Source organism: Mobula hypostoma, chromosome 25 (assembly GCF_963921235.1).
Source record: "Mobula hypostoma chromosome 25, sMobHyp1.1, whole genome shotgun sequence".
Taxonomy (NCBI): domain Eukaryota; kingdom Metazoa; phylum Chordata; class Chondrichthyes; order Myliobatiformes; family Myliobatidae; genus Mobula; species Mobula hypostoma.
In genome coordinates this window covers 43,461,220-43,477,081 of record NC_086121.1, presented here as the reverse complement: position 1 = coordinate 43,477,081, position 15,862 = coordinate 43,461,220, and the positions used below count along the sequence as shown (strand labels likewise).

The 15,862-nt window shown below is 43.2% G+C and overlaps 1 protein-coding gene across 3 annotated transcripts in view; it reads left to right on the top strand.

The window, feature by feature from the left end:
- zbtb40 (zinc finger and BTB domain containing 40) overlaps window positions 1-15,862 on the top strand; it is a 113,957-nt gene that overhangs the window by 25,304 nt on the left and 72,791 nt on the right. For all 3 annotated transcript variants that reach the window (XM_063033298.1, XM_063033296.1, XM_063033297.1), the window contains exons 5-6: window positions 5,279-5,418; window positions 5,515-5,707. In XM_063033298.1, the coding sequence (XP_062889368.1) occupies window positions 5,279-5,418; window positions 5,515-5,707 (333 nt within the window). The remainder of the gene's footprint in view (window positions 1-5,278; window positions 5,419-5,514; window positions 5,708-15,862) is intronic.

The window sequence follows — 15,862 nt, the reverse complement described above, 5'->3', positions numbered from 1 at the left end:
AACTTCTACAGTCTTTTTATTTCTATTAAGTTAAGGAGTCATTTGATCCACTTAGGAATGTTATATCAGCCAATCCGTTTGTCTTGATAACATTCTGTCCAGTGGGATGCCGTGGAACATTCAAGAGAGATTGGTGGCATCACATTTCTAGGAGAACGTGGGTTGGTTGTGGGTCTTTTTGCAGGAGTTAGGGAAGAAGTGAGCTACAGAGAAGAGACAACGGAAGGTGCTCGTGGAACCCCGCAAGAGGACAAACACCATTGTAAAAAGTTCTTTGTGCAGACAAATGGACTTCGAGGGAAGTTTGAGTTGTGGCTGGTGTCTTTCACACAGAACGTGGGTTCAGCACCATGAGTAATTAAAGTGAAGCACCAGACTACCCAGCAATGAGTTCCAATGTGTATGTGCACATTATAGACTCATTTAGCCGTAATGGGCCCTTTTTCTGATGACTGTTTGCTAAAGTTGGAATTTTTTTTAGATTAGATTATGAGGACACTCAGTTTTCATTTATTGTCATTTAGAAACGCATACATTAAAAAATGATGCAGTGTTCCAGAATGATATCACAAGAAAACACAGGACAAACCAAGACTAAAACTGACAAAACCACATAATTATAACATATAACAACAGTGCAAAGCAATACCCTAATTTGATATATGGGCACTGTAAAAAAGTCTCAAAGTCCCGATAGACTCATCATCTCATGCAGGCTGCAGAAGGGAGGAACTCTCTCTGCCATGAACCTCTAAGCACTGCCAACTTGCTGATGCAGCACCATTGGAAGCACCTGAGTGCAGCGGACTCTGAGTCCGTCCGAAAACTTCGAGCCTCTGACCAGCCCCTCCGACACAGCCTCTTCGAGCACCAGCCTCTGCCAAGCGCTTTGACCCCAGCCCAGCCACCGAGCAACAAACAAAGCCGAGGGCTCGAGGCCTTTTCCTCCGGAGATTTTGGATCACACAGTAGCAGCAGCAGTGAAGCAGGCATTTCAGAAGTTTCACCAGATGTTCCTCCGTGCTCTCACGTCCGTCTCCATCAAATCAGGATTGTTGCCGGCACCCTACTTGACAAATAACCACCAGAGTGGCTGCTGCGAGCTGCGTCGTGCCGCCATCTCCTCCTCCCGCCTGTCTCATCTAAATATACTTCCACTTTAAGTTTATGCCGGTGTAACTTGCGTTATTTCCTGGCGAACAATAACTTTTGCATGGGTAGTCTATATACAGCATTCACCATAATTTTTGTTCCCTCAACGGAACATTTCAACTTTTTTGTTTTGATTGAACCAGAATCATACCGACTCTAGACGTGCTTTGCTTACCACCATTACCCATGCATTGCTGAGCCATGTGCCTGCAAGCCAGAGATGGCTAACAAGCCTAATTTGCTACGAGCCACAGTGAGAGGGTTAGAACTATAGATAGTTTTAACAATACCCTTTTTTAAGCTGTTCATCTTTTGTTTAGAAAATTTGACTGTCTCAATAATTTTATTGAGATGTTAAATCTGTACTTTGCATGAGCGTTTCCCATGTGCTTGAAGTGACTCTTTATGTAATATATAAAGAGATTAAGTTGGCTTGTGTGTCCGCAAGGTATCTCAAAAGTATTTTATAGCTAGTAAAATATTTCTGAAGTGTAGCCATCATTAGAATGTAGGAAATGTGACATCAATTTTATGCATGGAAAGATAATAAGATAATGATCAATTAGTCTCTTTAAAAAAATATTATATCAGTTTTATTATATTATTATATCAGTTATATTAGCTGTGACTTTGTTGGTAACTCCCCTGCACTTCTACAAATAGTATCATGGGACCTTTTACATTCACATGAGAACAGCTTGGGCCTCTGCTTAATACCTTATTCATAGCTAGTGCCTCCTCTGCTTCATAAATTTTACTCTGTGTCAGCATCGATTTTCTGTTAAATTCTCTGGAGTAAGATGTTCCAGAACTGTATAACTCCAAGGCTAGAGTGTTGCCTCTAACTATATGTATACTCCCCCACCCTCCAATTGACAGGAGGCAACAATAAGTGTCTTGCATCCCTGACTTTCAGACACATGTTATGAATGTGCACGCTTAGAGTGAGGTCAGGTCACTTGGCTCCTCAAGCTTGTTTTTTCCAATTCATAGGATCATAACCAATATAGTTATAAACTCAACATTTGCATTTGTTTCTATTGTCCCTCTTGCTATCTCTGTTACACATTGCCTTCACAGTACTGATTGTGGACACTAGCTGACTGCATAATGTTTTGTTCCATTCACAACTTATTGGCAATGAAATTCAAATGGTTTTACCAGATCTATAAATAGTGCTTATTTAAAGGGTGGTATGAACAATGAGTGTAGTTTCAAAATGACTCATTCTTAGACGAGGTCCAAATTTTTATTTTCTAATGGCTTAAGATGAATATATGTGGAGACTTAGGAAATCTCTACTTTCTTACAAGTTTGCGAAGATTTATCATGTCATGTAAAACTTTGACAAACTTCTATAGATTTGTGGTGCAGGGTATATTGACATCAAGGCCAGACATGGAAATATCCAATGCCCTTGTATGCTTCTGGTTTAAGGTGGCACTGGTGAACCTCAGTGACTTCTGGCCGGTGGCTTTCAAAACAAGGAAAACAACTGAGTACTTTGTTAATCATGCTTTTTCTAGCAAACAGTCAACATAGATAATAGTCTATAACTTCCCTTTGGACTTGGAGGAAATCAATGTGGCAGAACCACGCCAAGGCAAGGTGGCGGGCCCATCGCCAACAGCGAGGAAGGCCCAAGGTATGGTCGTTTTAAGCGTGGTGCTGAAGGCTGAGCCAAGGTGCTGAGGTGCAGACACCAGAATGTACCAATTCGACTGAACTCGATGTTTGTATGGAGGCTTGTGCGCAGAGCTGAATTTGGAAAGGTTGGCTATAGGCCAAATTGAGGCAATGGGGTCCTGGCCTCAGAGTATTGAGGCAATGCAGCCCAACGTTTGGCTTTCAGTTTAGGCACTGGGCCAAATTGAAAATGTCAGGGTGTCGGAGCCGAGGCTGAGGGACAGGCCAGTTCAGCTCACTACTCCTGACTTGGCTCTGAGCTGAACTATGCTGAACAATGGGATTCTCTTGTGGACTTCAGTTCAGAATGGCTATTTGCTTGTGGTTACTGTTTGCATGATGTGTTTTTCTCTCTGCACGTAGAGTGTTTGGTCTTTTTTAATGGATTCTTTTTTATGGGCGTAATGTGTTCTTTTTCCCTCTAATATTGGGTATTCAGTGGTTTTTTAAAATTAGAAAACCCTACAGAAAGTGGTGGATACGGCCCAATCCATCATGGGTAAAGCTCTCCCCACCACTGAGCACATCTACACAGAATGCTGTCGCAGAAAAGCAGCATCCATCATCAAGAACCCGCACCATCCATGCCATGCTCTCTTCTTGCTGCTGCCACCAGGAAGAAGATATAGGAGCCCCAGGACCTGATAAAGTTTTAAGGGAATTGGGGGATTCTCAGATTCCTGTAAATAATGGGTTAAGGTTAAGTACCGACTGTGCCTGTGTATTCTGGTTTGTGAATGGCTACAGCATGTTTAAGATGATGTCTCATAGCTGCTTCTTTGGAGCGAGATAAGGGTTAAAGCTCACACAGATCCACGAAAGACGTCTCCTGATTTTTTGCACCTTTTGGTTTCAACAAAAGGCGGTTGCTGTTGGAGATAAGACAGGACACCCCTTTCTTAATTAAAGCTTAAATTTGGTGAAGTCTCTTATCTAAGTTATTAAGTTTTTCTCTATTTGAGTAGCTGGAGTGTCTATCGAACTGATTGTTCTTTTGTATCGGTGGCCTTATAAATTGTAACCATTCTGGAAGTTGAGCAGTGAACTTGTTTGAACCCCCAGAGGGATGAGAATGCTTCTCCCCCTGATGTCGGGACCAAGTTCCCTCGCTGGCTTAGCTCGAAGAAATAAACTGGTGAAAAGATGAGTAACAATCTTTTTGCGCTGTGGTTATTTGGTCCGGCGAATTTAAGTTTACAGACCCACACCACCAGGTTCAGGAACAGGAACCCTATAACCATCAGTCTCGTGAACCATAGTTGATAACTTCATTCAAGTTCACTTGCTCCATGACTGAACTGTTCCCACAACATGTTGACTTACTTTTAAGGACTTTTCAAGTTCTCAATATTTATGGATTATTTATTCATTTTTTTCTTGTATTTTCAAAATTTGTAGTCTTTGCACAGGCACATTGGTTGTTGTACATTCTGTTGGATGCAGTCTTTCACTGATTCTATTGTGTTTCTTGTATTTACCGTGGTTGCTCGTTAGAAAATGAATCTCAGGATTATATATGGTAACGTGTGCTTTCAATAATAAATTTTAAAATAAAATAAGGTAAGATAAAATTTTACTTATCTCTAAGGAAATTATTATTGCAAGATTGTTCAGTCAGAAGTATATACTTTAAAATACAAACTGTAAAAATTGAGGTATTAGAAAAAAACAATGGGCACTAAAAGTAATAAAGCAAAATACAGATGTGCAATGAAACTATATACTTATATAGTTGAGATGTAGAGTTTTATAGCCACAGAAAGAAAGGATCTCCTGTGGTGTTTAGTGGTGCCCCTTGGTGGAATCGGTTTTTTACTAAGTGTGCTCTTCTGTTTGTCCACTATGTCATGGAGGGGGTGAAAGTGATTGTGCATAATGCACCGTAGCTTCTGCAGTATCCCCCTCTCAGACACTACCACTGGGGAATCCAGTTCCACCCCCAGGACAGAACCAGCCTTCCTGACGAGCTTATCAATCTTTTTGGCATCATCTGCTCACATCCTGCTACCCCATCAGACTACAGCATAGAATAAAATGCTGACCACTGCTGAGTCGTAGAGCATCTGCAGATGTTGAATTTACTTTGAACTTTGGAAATGACAGAATAAGAGAGTAAAGGAATTCATGGTTGTTCTTATTATTGTGAAAGCCTGATCTTGTACCCAAAGCATTCATTAATCGTGATAAAAGCAGAAAGCGTTGGGGATCCTCAGCAGGTCAGACACCATTTGTGGATGGTGAAACAATGTTGACATTTTAGCTCCTTTCAGTTCTGCTTCTGAACTGATAGCATAGATGCTATCTGAACTGCTAAGGATCTCTAATTTCTGTTTTTATTTAAGATTCTAATATGTGTAGTAATTTTTTCTTGGGATACATTTTGACTTTACCTAATTTTAGTATGAAATTTCTTTATAATTTCACTGGTTCCACTGTTTAGGGCGTATAGATACTGAAGATTTTTTGCTCAACCTTTACTTACACAAAGAAGTAGTCCTGGAAAGTGTGACAGACTTGAGCCCTTTATTGGCCTGTCTTGAATCTGCTGAAGAAACCGTTTTCAGTGAAGAGGATAAAAAGGTATTTTCTCTAGATTATTTGTTTGCCCTTTACCTTTTACTGTATTTTCTTGTCACCAGAAAGAAATCTAGTCATCATTAACATGTTGATATTTAGGTGATTGCCGAATGTTGTCAGGGAGAGACGGCCAGAGATGTCGTGGCTAAGCTATTGATGAAAGTAATTGAAGAGGGGCAGTTGAGTGCTGAGACCACACTAAATCTTCTTCGAAAGATGAAAGAGGTTTACCCTGTTCTACAGTCTTTACTGAGGACTCACACATCTGAACCAGGAATAACTACAAAGTCAGGTTAGTGGTACAAGTGCCCTCCTTGATTCTGATTCACTCATCAAATTCCACTGATTTTTACTCCTTACTCCCTTTCTCACAGCACTTTGCCATGCAAACTCAGGATATGCAACACCTATCTCTTTTACCTTTTTCCTTTCCACTATCCAGGGACCCAAACACTTCCACGTGAAATAGCAGTTACCTGGTGGGATGACCATGAGTTTCTAATTGCCCAGTATTTCAACTCTTCATCACATCCCACTTCAACTTTGATCCTTCTGTTTTGTGGCCATGCTTCGATGAAGCTCAATACAAGTTTGAGGAACAGCATCCCATCTTCTGGCTAGGCACATTGCAGTCTTTCAGATTCAACAATTTCAGAGAATGATTGTATCAGAATTGGACCTGTTTTGATGAAAGCTTGTTTTTTTCCTCTTGATGGATGTTTGCTGATTGCGGAGTATTTGCAGCATCCTCTCTCTTATTTCTGTTTTCCAGCACCTTCATGGTCCTATTATTTTTTCCCTCTTTCTCCTCCAGTTTCAGTTATACCTATTTATTCACATCTCTTCCAGATAGATCTTCTGTTGTTAACAGGCATCTGTGCTCTCTCTGCAGGCACTACTTTCACTTTGTACATCACAGGCACTTTGCATATCGTTCCTTGCTGATCTTTTTGGCCATCTGCACTATCCCATTTGCCAATGGCTATGAGAGCTTTCTGTCATATAGCATATGATTGTCTCCATCTTATCACAGGCATTTCCTGTTTTTTTAAATGCAAACAACAGGAATTCTGCAGATGCTGGAAATTCAAGCAACACACATCAAAGTTGCTGGTGAACGCAGCAGGCCAAGCAGCATCTATAGGAAGAGGCGCAGTCGACGTTTCAGGCCGAGACCCTTCGTCAGGACTAACTGAAGGAACAGTGAGTAAGGGATTTGAAAGCTGGAGGGGGAGGGGGAGATGCAAAATGATAGGAGAAGACAGGAGGAGGAGGGATAGAGCCGAGAGCTGGACAGGTGATAGGCAAAAGGGGATACGAGAGGATCATGGGACAGGAGGTCCGGGAAGAAAGACGGGGGGGGGGGTGACCCAGAGGATGGGCAAGAGGTATATTCAGAGGGACAGAGGGAGAAAAAGGAGAGTGAGAGAAAGAATGTGTGCATAAAAATGAGTAACAGATGGGGTACGAGGGGGAGGTGGGGCCTAGCGGAAGTTAGAGAAGTCAATGTTCATGCCATCAGGTTGGAGGCTACCCAGACAGAATATAAGGTGTTGTTCCTCCAACCTGAGTGTGGCTTCATCTTTACAGTAGAGGAGGCCGTGGATAGACATGTCAGAATGGGAATGGGATGTGGAATTAAAATGTGTGGCCACTGGGAGATCCTGCTTTCTCTGGCGGACAGAGCGTAGATGTTCAGCAAAGAGGTGACCGCTACACATCTGAACATCTACGCTCTGTCCGCCAGAGAAAGCAGGATCTCCCAGTGGCCACACATTTTAATTCCACATCCCATTCCCATTCTGACATGTCTATCCACGGCCTCCTCTACTGTAAAGATGAAGCCACACTCAGGTTGGAGGAACAACACCTTATATTCCGTCTGGGTAGCCTCCAACCTGATGGCATGAACATTGACTTCTCTAACTTCCGCTAATGCCCCACCTCCCCCTCGTACCCCATCTGTTACTCATTTTTATGCACACATTCTTTCTCTCACTCTCCTTTTTCTCCCTCTGTCCCTCTGAATATACCTCTTGCCCATCCTCTGGGTCACCCCCACCCCGTCTTTCTTCCCGGACCTCCTGTCCCATGATCCTCTCGTATCCCCTTTTGCCTATCACCTGTCCAGCTCTCGGCTCTATCCCTCCTCCTCCTGTCTTCTCCTATCATTTTGCATCTCCCCCTCCCCCTCCAGCTTTCAAATCCCTTACTCACTGTTCCTTCAGTTAGTCCTGACGAAGGGTCTCGGCCTGAAACGTCGACTGCGCCTCTTCCTATAGATGCTGCTTGGCCTGCTGCGTTCACCAGCAACTTTGATGTGTGTTGCTTGCACTTCCTGTGTTTGCTTCTTTTCTGCATCTTAAAACATGTTTAAATTCTAATTTATTTCAAAAATTGTTGTTTACCTTTAATATTCACTCTCTTTCTCTCAATAGATACTGCTTGATCTGTTGATTATTCCCAGCATTTTGATTTTATTAGGTAACTAAGGCTTGTTCTCAATTCGACTGTTAGATTAAAGCGTTTCTTGAGACAGTAGTTTAAACACATCCATGAGAGTGGTCAGGGACACAAAAACCCCAAGGCATTGACCTATTGGACTATAACATACCACCCTATGCATCCAACTTCTCATTTATTCATATTCATCTCATTCTCTCTCAGCCTTGTGCCTTCTCCGCATCTTTCCCCCATCCTCCCCCTCCCCTTCTCTGTCTTTGTCTTTCTGACTCCCTTGTGCATTGTTCCTCCCCAGAGATCCGCCTCCTGGCATTTATCCCTGCAATCACATGAAATGTTACACCTGGTCCTACAACGTCAGCTGGGGCCCAGATCAACGTATCTGGCAATGACCTATTTCACTGCTGAGTTGAGGGTAGATGTAGATCAGAGGAACAGCACCCATTTTTCACTTTGGTAATCTCCAACCTGACTGCATGAACATTAAATACTCTGAACTTCCAGTAACCACTCCCTTCTAACCCTTCCCCTCCTTTTTTTTCCCTCTCCTGATCCCACTGGCTTCCATTACCCCATCTCTTTCACCCTCTATTTGCCCATCACCTACACGTTCCTGCCACTTGTTCCCTTCCCTACTTCCTTCCCTTATTCCATAGTCCACTGTCCTGTCCTGTCCTGTCTGATGTCCTATCATATCAGATTAAAGATCGGCTTTGTTTGTCACATGCACATCAAAACATACAGTGAAATGTGTTGCCTGCGTCAAATCAAATCAGCAAGGATTATATTAGGGCAGCCCGCAAGTGTCACCATGCTTCTGCCACCAACCGTATATCTTCGGAATGTGGGAGGAAACCTTCCATCTGTCACCTCCCATGTCCTTACGTTATTTTGACTCTCCCTTCTTCCTTATGCACCTATCACCTTCCTTCATCTGGATCCACCTATCACCTGCTACGTCTTGCTTCACTCTTTCCTTCTCACCTTTTTATGATGGCTACATCCTCATTCTTTCTGGTCATGATGAAAGTTCTTGACCCAAAACGTCTGTTTATTTCCCTCCACAGATGCTGCCTGATCCACCGAGTTCCTAATTCCTTTGTGTGTTGCTCCAGATTTCCAGTATCTATGCTAGTACAGGAATTATTATGCAGAATGTTTCAAACGTACATTTAATGTCAGAGAAATGTATACAACATACATCCTTAAATGCTTTTTCTTCACAACCATCCACGAAAACAGAGGAGTGCCCCAAAGAATGAGCGAAAATTGAATGTTAGAACCCCAAAGTCCCCCCAGCTCCCCTCCCTCCCATGCATAAGCAGCAGCAAGCAACAGTCCCCCTTCCCCCCACCGTCAAAAAAAGCATCAGCACCCACCATCGAGCACTCAAGCGTGAGTAAAGCAACAGTAAAGACACAGACTTGCTGTTACCCCAAAGACTTCGCGATTCACCCCAGTATTCGACATACCACAGGCTCTCTCTCACCCTAATAAAGGAGAAAGAGGTGTCCCCGCTTCATAGCGAGTGGGGAGACATAACAAACAACTCTGGGTACGATGTTAAAGGTCCATTACATTGTTTTTTTACAAGCTTTGTGCCCAAAGATCTCGAGTCTCTGGGCACAGAAAGTCTGACTCCCCCGATGACACAAGGATCTCCTGCCGTGACACCGACCTTCGATCTGCCCGTCCCAGAGCCCCAAGATCCTAGGCCTCCAAAGTCGAGCTGAACTCTTAGGCCAAGCCCTTGGCGTGCCGAACAACGGCTGGTTGTGAAACCCTGACAGCGTGTCGCATTCCTGCAAAGAGCCATAGTCAGCATATGTAACACTAGGTCAGGGTCTTTAAAAGGACCCTGAAAGGAAAAATAGAGATATTGAAGATGGAAGTAGAGTTGTTTCTGAAGATGCAAGCAAAGGAGTTGCCGTTCAGCGCCATCATCACTTCGCTCTGCAACGTGAGGCATCTCTTATTACTGTGCAACTTCAATGTCTAGGTGGAGTTTATACATAAGCACTTATGAGATGGGAACAGATGTAGGCCATGCGGCCTTTTGAGCATGCTCCACCAGCATGGCTGATCTGATCTTGGTAGTACTTTTACTTTCTCGGTTTATCCCAATTATCATTGGTTTCTGTAAAATCTAATGTCTATCTCAACCTTGGTAATATAGCCCACACAATTATCTCAGATGGAATTGGAAAGTTTCACAGCTCCTTGGAGAAAAGCAACACTTCCATTTGTACTCCATTCCCCATTCAGTAAAGGCCAACGTCTCATCTGTCTTTCTAATTACTTATGTACCTGGTTGCTAAATGTGTGTCTTATACAAGAAAATAATTCTGTTACTTTTATCTTCTCTAGATATAATTAATTCCTGGTTAAATCAACAGCTGAAGCACATTAGTTTAAAATAAACAGCACCGAGTCCAATTTCTCATCCAATTACAACTGCTATTATGTTCACAGGAAAATAACAAATAAGGCAATTAAGGGGGCATGGCTTTGTATGGGGAAGTGAATATAGTTCTGAAGTAGATAGCCAGGATAGAAACTAGCTATTTTCTCTTCTGTTACATGCTGTCACCTTGGGGCGGGGAGGGTGCTGGAGAGAAAGAGAGAGAGTCCTTCATGCAAATACAAAGTAAAACAGGAATTTAATATGTCAATGAAGTAACTCGATTACTAATGATGAAATATTATATTAATAAAATACATGTCAATACAGGGGATATTAAACTAAATCTTGATTCATATATAACTCCACAGAGTGAGGACTGGTACAGGACCCTGATTCTCTACAATAAGCAAAGGACAGTAGAGGATATCATAATTATAACAGTTTGTTATTCTTTCAGTGGGTTTGGGCTGAGTCAGAATTTACTTGCCCGTCCCTGATTGCACTTGAGAAGATGGTGGTGAGCTGCCTCTTGAGCTGCTACAGTCCATGAAGTACAGGTGCATCCACAATACTATAGGAGGGGAGTTCTAGGATTTTAAGGAATGGCAATATATTTCTAAGTCAGGTTGATATGTGGCTTGGAGGGCAACTTCCAGGTGGTGGTATTCTCATGACTTCGCTGCCCTTGTCTTTCAAGCTGGTGGAGGTAATGGGTTTGGAAGATGCTGTCTAAAGAGCCTTGGTGAGTTGCTGCTTTGCATCCTATAGGTGGCATAGTACTGTTACTGGATGTCAGTTGTAAAGTGAGTGAGTGATTGTGGATGGCCTGCTGTATGCTTTATGATGTTGAGTCTCCGGAGTGTTGAAGATACGTACATCCAGGCAAGTGGAGAATATTCCATCACGATCCTGAGTTGTTCTGGGCTGCTTAAGGGAATGAAGACCTCAGCTACTGTCCATAGGATTCCTGGCCTGCTCTTATAGTCACATTGTGCATATGGCTACTTTAATTCATTGTCTAGTCAATTATAACCCCCCCCAAATATTGGCACTGGTGGATTCATTGATGGTAAGTCATTGTATGTCAGGGGGTGACAGCTGAATTTTGTCCTGTTGGATATCATCATTGCCTGGCACTTGTTATGTGGCAACCATTAGCCCAAGTGTGGATGTTGTTCAGGTCCTGCTGCATTTGGATGTGGATTGCTTTCTTACCTGAGGAGTTGCAAATGGTGCTGAGCATTGTGCAGTTGTCAGTGAACAACTGTGCTTCAGACCGGGTGCTTGAAGGAAAAATGGCACGTTTAAATTGTTCGATGTTGGATGGAGAACCAGGAAAAAGCTGCTGCTCTTTAAATAAAGCCTTGGGATAGTTTATTTCTAGTTGACTTGGGGGGTGGGGTGCGCGGTGTAACTTAATGTGTCATTTGAAACTAGGGAGGAAAACTTTTAAGCAAGTTTTTGGGAATGTAAAGCATCCACAGAAAACAACTGAAGTGAGCAAGAAGTGAAGAGATTTCTTTGGGTATAAAACAGTCACACTGACTGAATATTTATGGAATAAGGTTGCTGAAATCAGAAAGCAGAATGGGGATACCAAAACTGAAGACCAGATAAAGGTGACATGATCTATGAAACATGCCTGCAAGGGTTGATCTATATCCAGAAAAACTAAGGATGAAGCGTAGGAATCCAGAATTATTCTCTCATGCTAACATGAGGCATAGCTATTAGACATGCAGTTTTCAAATGGAGGTATTAGGGTGGTGGGAATTACCGTTAAAGAACTGAGCACATAACTCAAGGCACTAAAAACCAAGTCTGAATCGATGTATTGAAGAAAAAATAATGAAATCACTAATAATGTGATGCAACTGGATTTAATATTAGTTCTTGACGATTGAAGGATGACAAGCTTAGTTTTCTGCAAGAAGTGCAAAGATAACCTTAGACACCAAAGGTTGGTAAGCTTGACTACTGTGGAAGGATTAGAAATAAATAGCCAGCTACAAAAAAGAGAAAATCATGTATAGCCAAGTCAACGGTATATGGTTTTCACAAAGAATGAAGAAGACTCAAAGGAAATGTGCTGCAGATGAAATGTTATGTCACTACCCCTCTCCCCACCTTCTTGCTCTGGCTTCTCATCTTTTTTCCCAGTCCTTATACGTAGAATAGAACAGCACAGTACAGGCCCTTTGGCCCACAATGTTGCGCCGACCCTCAAAGCCTGCCTCCATGTAACCCCCCACCTTAAATTCCTCCATATATCTATCTAGTAGTCTCTTAAACTTCACTACTGTATCTGCCTCCACCACTGACTCAGGCAGTGCATTCCACGCACCAACCACCCTCTGAGTAAAAAACCTTCCTCTAATATCCCCCTTGAACTTCCCACCCCTTACCTTAAAGCCATGTCCTCTTGTATTGAGCAGTGGTGCCCTGGGGAAGAGGCGCTGGCTATCCACTCTATCTATTCCTCTTATTATCTTGTACACCTCTATCATGTCTCCTCTCATCCTCCTTCTCTCCAAAGAGTAAAGCCCCAGCTCCCTTAATCTCTGATCATAATGCATACTCTCTAAACCAGGCAGCATCCTGGTAAATCTTCTCTGTACCCTTTCCAATGCTCCCACATCCTTCCTATAGTGAGGCGACCAGAACTGGACACAGTACTCCAAGTGTGACCTAACCAGAGTTTTATAGAGCTGCATCATTACACCGCGAATCTTAAACTCTATCCCTCGACTTAAGAAAGCTAACACTCCATAAGCTTTCTTAACTACCCTATCCACCTGTGAGGCAACTTTCTGGAATCTATGGACATGTACCCCCAGATCCCTCTGCTCCTCCACACTACCAAGTATCCTGCCATTTACTTTGTACTCTGCCTTGGAGTTTGTCCTTCCAAAGTGTACCACCTCACACTTCTCCGGGTTGAACTCCATCTGCCACTTCTGCATCCAATCAATGTATTTCTGCAATCTTCGACAATCCTCTACTCTATCTACAACACCACCAACCTTTGTGCCGTCTGCAAACTTGCCAACCACCCTTCTTCCCCCACATCCAGGTCGTTAATGAAAATCACGAAAAGTAGAGGTCCCAGAACAGATCCTTGTGGGACACCACTAGTCACAATCCTCCAATCTGAATGTACCCCCTCCACCACCACCCTCTGCCTTCTGCAGGCAAGCCAATTCTGAATCCACCTGGCCAAACTTCCCTGCATCCCATGCCTTCTGACTTTCTGAATAAGCCTACCATGTGGAACCTTGTCAATGCCTTACTAAAATCCATATAGATCACATCCACTGCAGTACCCTCATCTATATGCCTAGTCACCACCTCAAGGAACTCCATCAGGCTGGTTAGACATGATCGACCCTTCACAAAGCCATGCTGACTGTCCCTGATCAGACCATGATTCTCTAAATGCCCATAGATCCTATCTCTAAGGATCTTTTCCAACAGTTTTCCAACAGTAAGGCCCACTGATCTATAATTACCCAGACTATCCCTACCAGCTTTTTTGAACAAGGGGACAACATTCGCCTCCCTCCAATCCTCCGGTACCATTCCCATGGACAACAAGGACATAAAGATCCTAGCCAGAGGCTCAGCAGTCTCTTCCCTCGCCTCGTGGAGCAGCTTGGGGAATATTCCGTCAGGCCCCAGGGACTTATCTGTCCTAATGTATTTTAACAACTCCAACACCTCCTCTCCCTTAATATCAACATGCTCCAGAACATCAACCTCACTCATATTGTCCTCACCATCATCAAGTTCACTCTCATTGGTGAATACCGAAGAGAAGTATTCATTGAGGACCTCGCTCACTTCCACAGCCTCCAGGCACATCTTCCCACTTTTATCTCTAATCGGTCCTACCTTCACTCCTGTCATCCTTTTTACTTCACATAATTGAAGAATGCCTTGGGGTTTTCCTTTACCCTACTCACCAAGGCCTTCTCATGCCCCCTTCTTGCTCTTCTCAGCCCTTTCTTAAGCTCCTTTCTTGCTTCCCTATATTAATAGAAACATAGAAAATAGGTACAGGAGTAGGCCATTCGGCCCTTTGAACCTGCATTGCCATTCATTATGTTTATGGCTGATCATCCAACTCAGAACCCTATACCTGCCTTCTCTCCATACCACCTTTAGCCACAAGGGCCTTATCTAACACCCTTAAATATAGCCAATGAACTGGCCTCAACTGTTTCCTGTGGCAGAGAATTCCAAAGATTCACCACTCTGTGTGAAGAAGATTTTCCTCATCTTGGTCCTAAAAGGCTTCCCCTTTATCCTCAAACTGTGACCCCTCGTTCTGGACTTCCCCAACGTCGGGAACAATCTTCCTGCATCTAGCCTGTCCAATTCCTTTAGAATTTTATACGTTTCAATCAGATCCCCCCTCAATCTTCTAAATTCCAGAGAGTATAAGCCTAGTCGATCCAGTCTTTCATCATATGAAAGTCCTGCCATCCCAGGAATCAATCTGGTGAACCTCCTTTGTACACCCTCTATGGCAAGAATGTCTTTCCTCAGATTAGGGGACCAAAACTGCACACAGTACTCTCGGTGTGGTCTCACCAAGGCATTGTACAACTGCAGTAGTACCTCCCTGCTCCTGTACTCGAATCCTCTTGCTATGAATGCCAGTAAACCATTCGCCTTTTTCACCACCTGCTGCGCCTGCATGCCAACTTTCAATGACTGGTGTACAATGACACCTAGGTCTCGTTGCACCTCCCCTTTTCCTAATTGGCCACCATTCAGATAATCTGTTTTCCTGTTTTTGCCACCAAAGTGGATAACCTCACATTTATCCACATTAAATTGCATCTGCCATGAATTTTCCCACTCACCTAACCTATCCAAGTCACCCTTCATCCTCTTAGCATCCTCCTCACAGCTAACACTGCCGTCCAGCTTCGTGTCATCCGCAGACTTGAAGATGCTGCATATAATTCCCTCATCTAAGTCATTAATATATATTGTAAACAACTGGGGTCCCAGCACTGAGCCTTGCGGTACCCCACTAGTCACTGCCTGCCATTCTGAAAAGGTCCCGTTTATTCCCACTCTTTGCTTCCTGTCTGCCAACCAATTCTCTATCCACATCAATACCGTACCCCCAATACCGTGTGCTTTAAGTTTGCACACTAATCTCCTGTGTGGGACCTTGTCAAAAGCCTTTTGAAAATTCAAATATACCATATCCACTGGTTCTCCACTCTACTAGTTACATCCTCAAAAAATTCTATGAGATTTGTCAGACATGATTTTCCTTTCACAAATCCATGCTGACTTTGTCCAATGATTTCACCGCTTTCCAAATGTGCTGTTATCACATCACTGACTCTAGCATTTTCCCCACCACCGGTGTCAGGCTTACTGCTCTATAATTCCCCGGTTTCTATCTCCCTCCTTTTTTAAAAAGCGGGGTTACATGAGCCACCCTCCAATCCGCAGGAACTAGCCCAGAATCTAAAGAGTTTTGAAAAATTATCACTAATGCATCCACTATTTCTTGGGCTACTTCCTTAAGCACTCTGGGATGCAGACCATCTGGCCCTG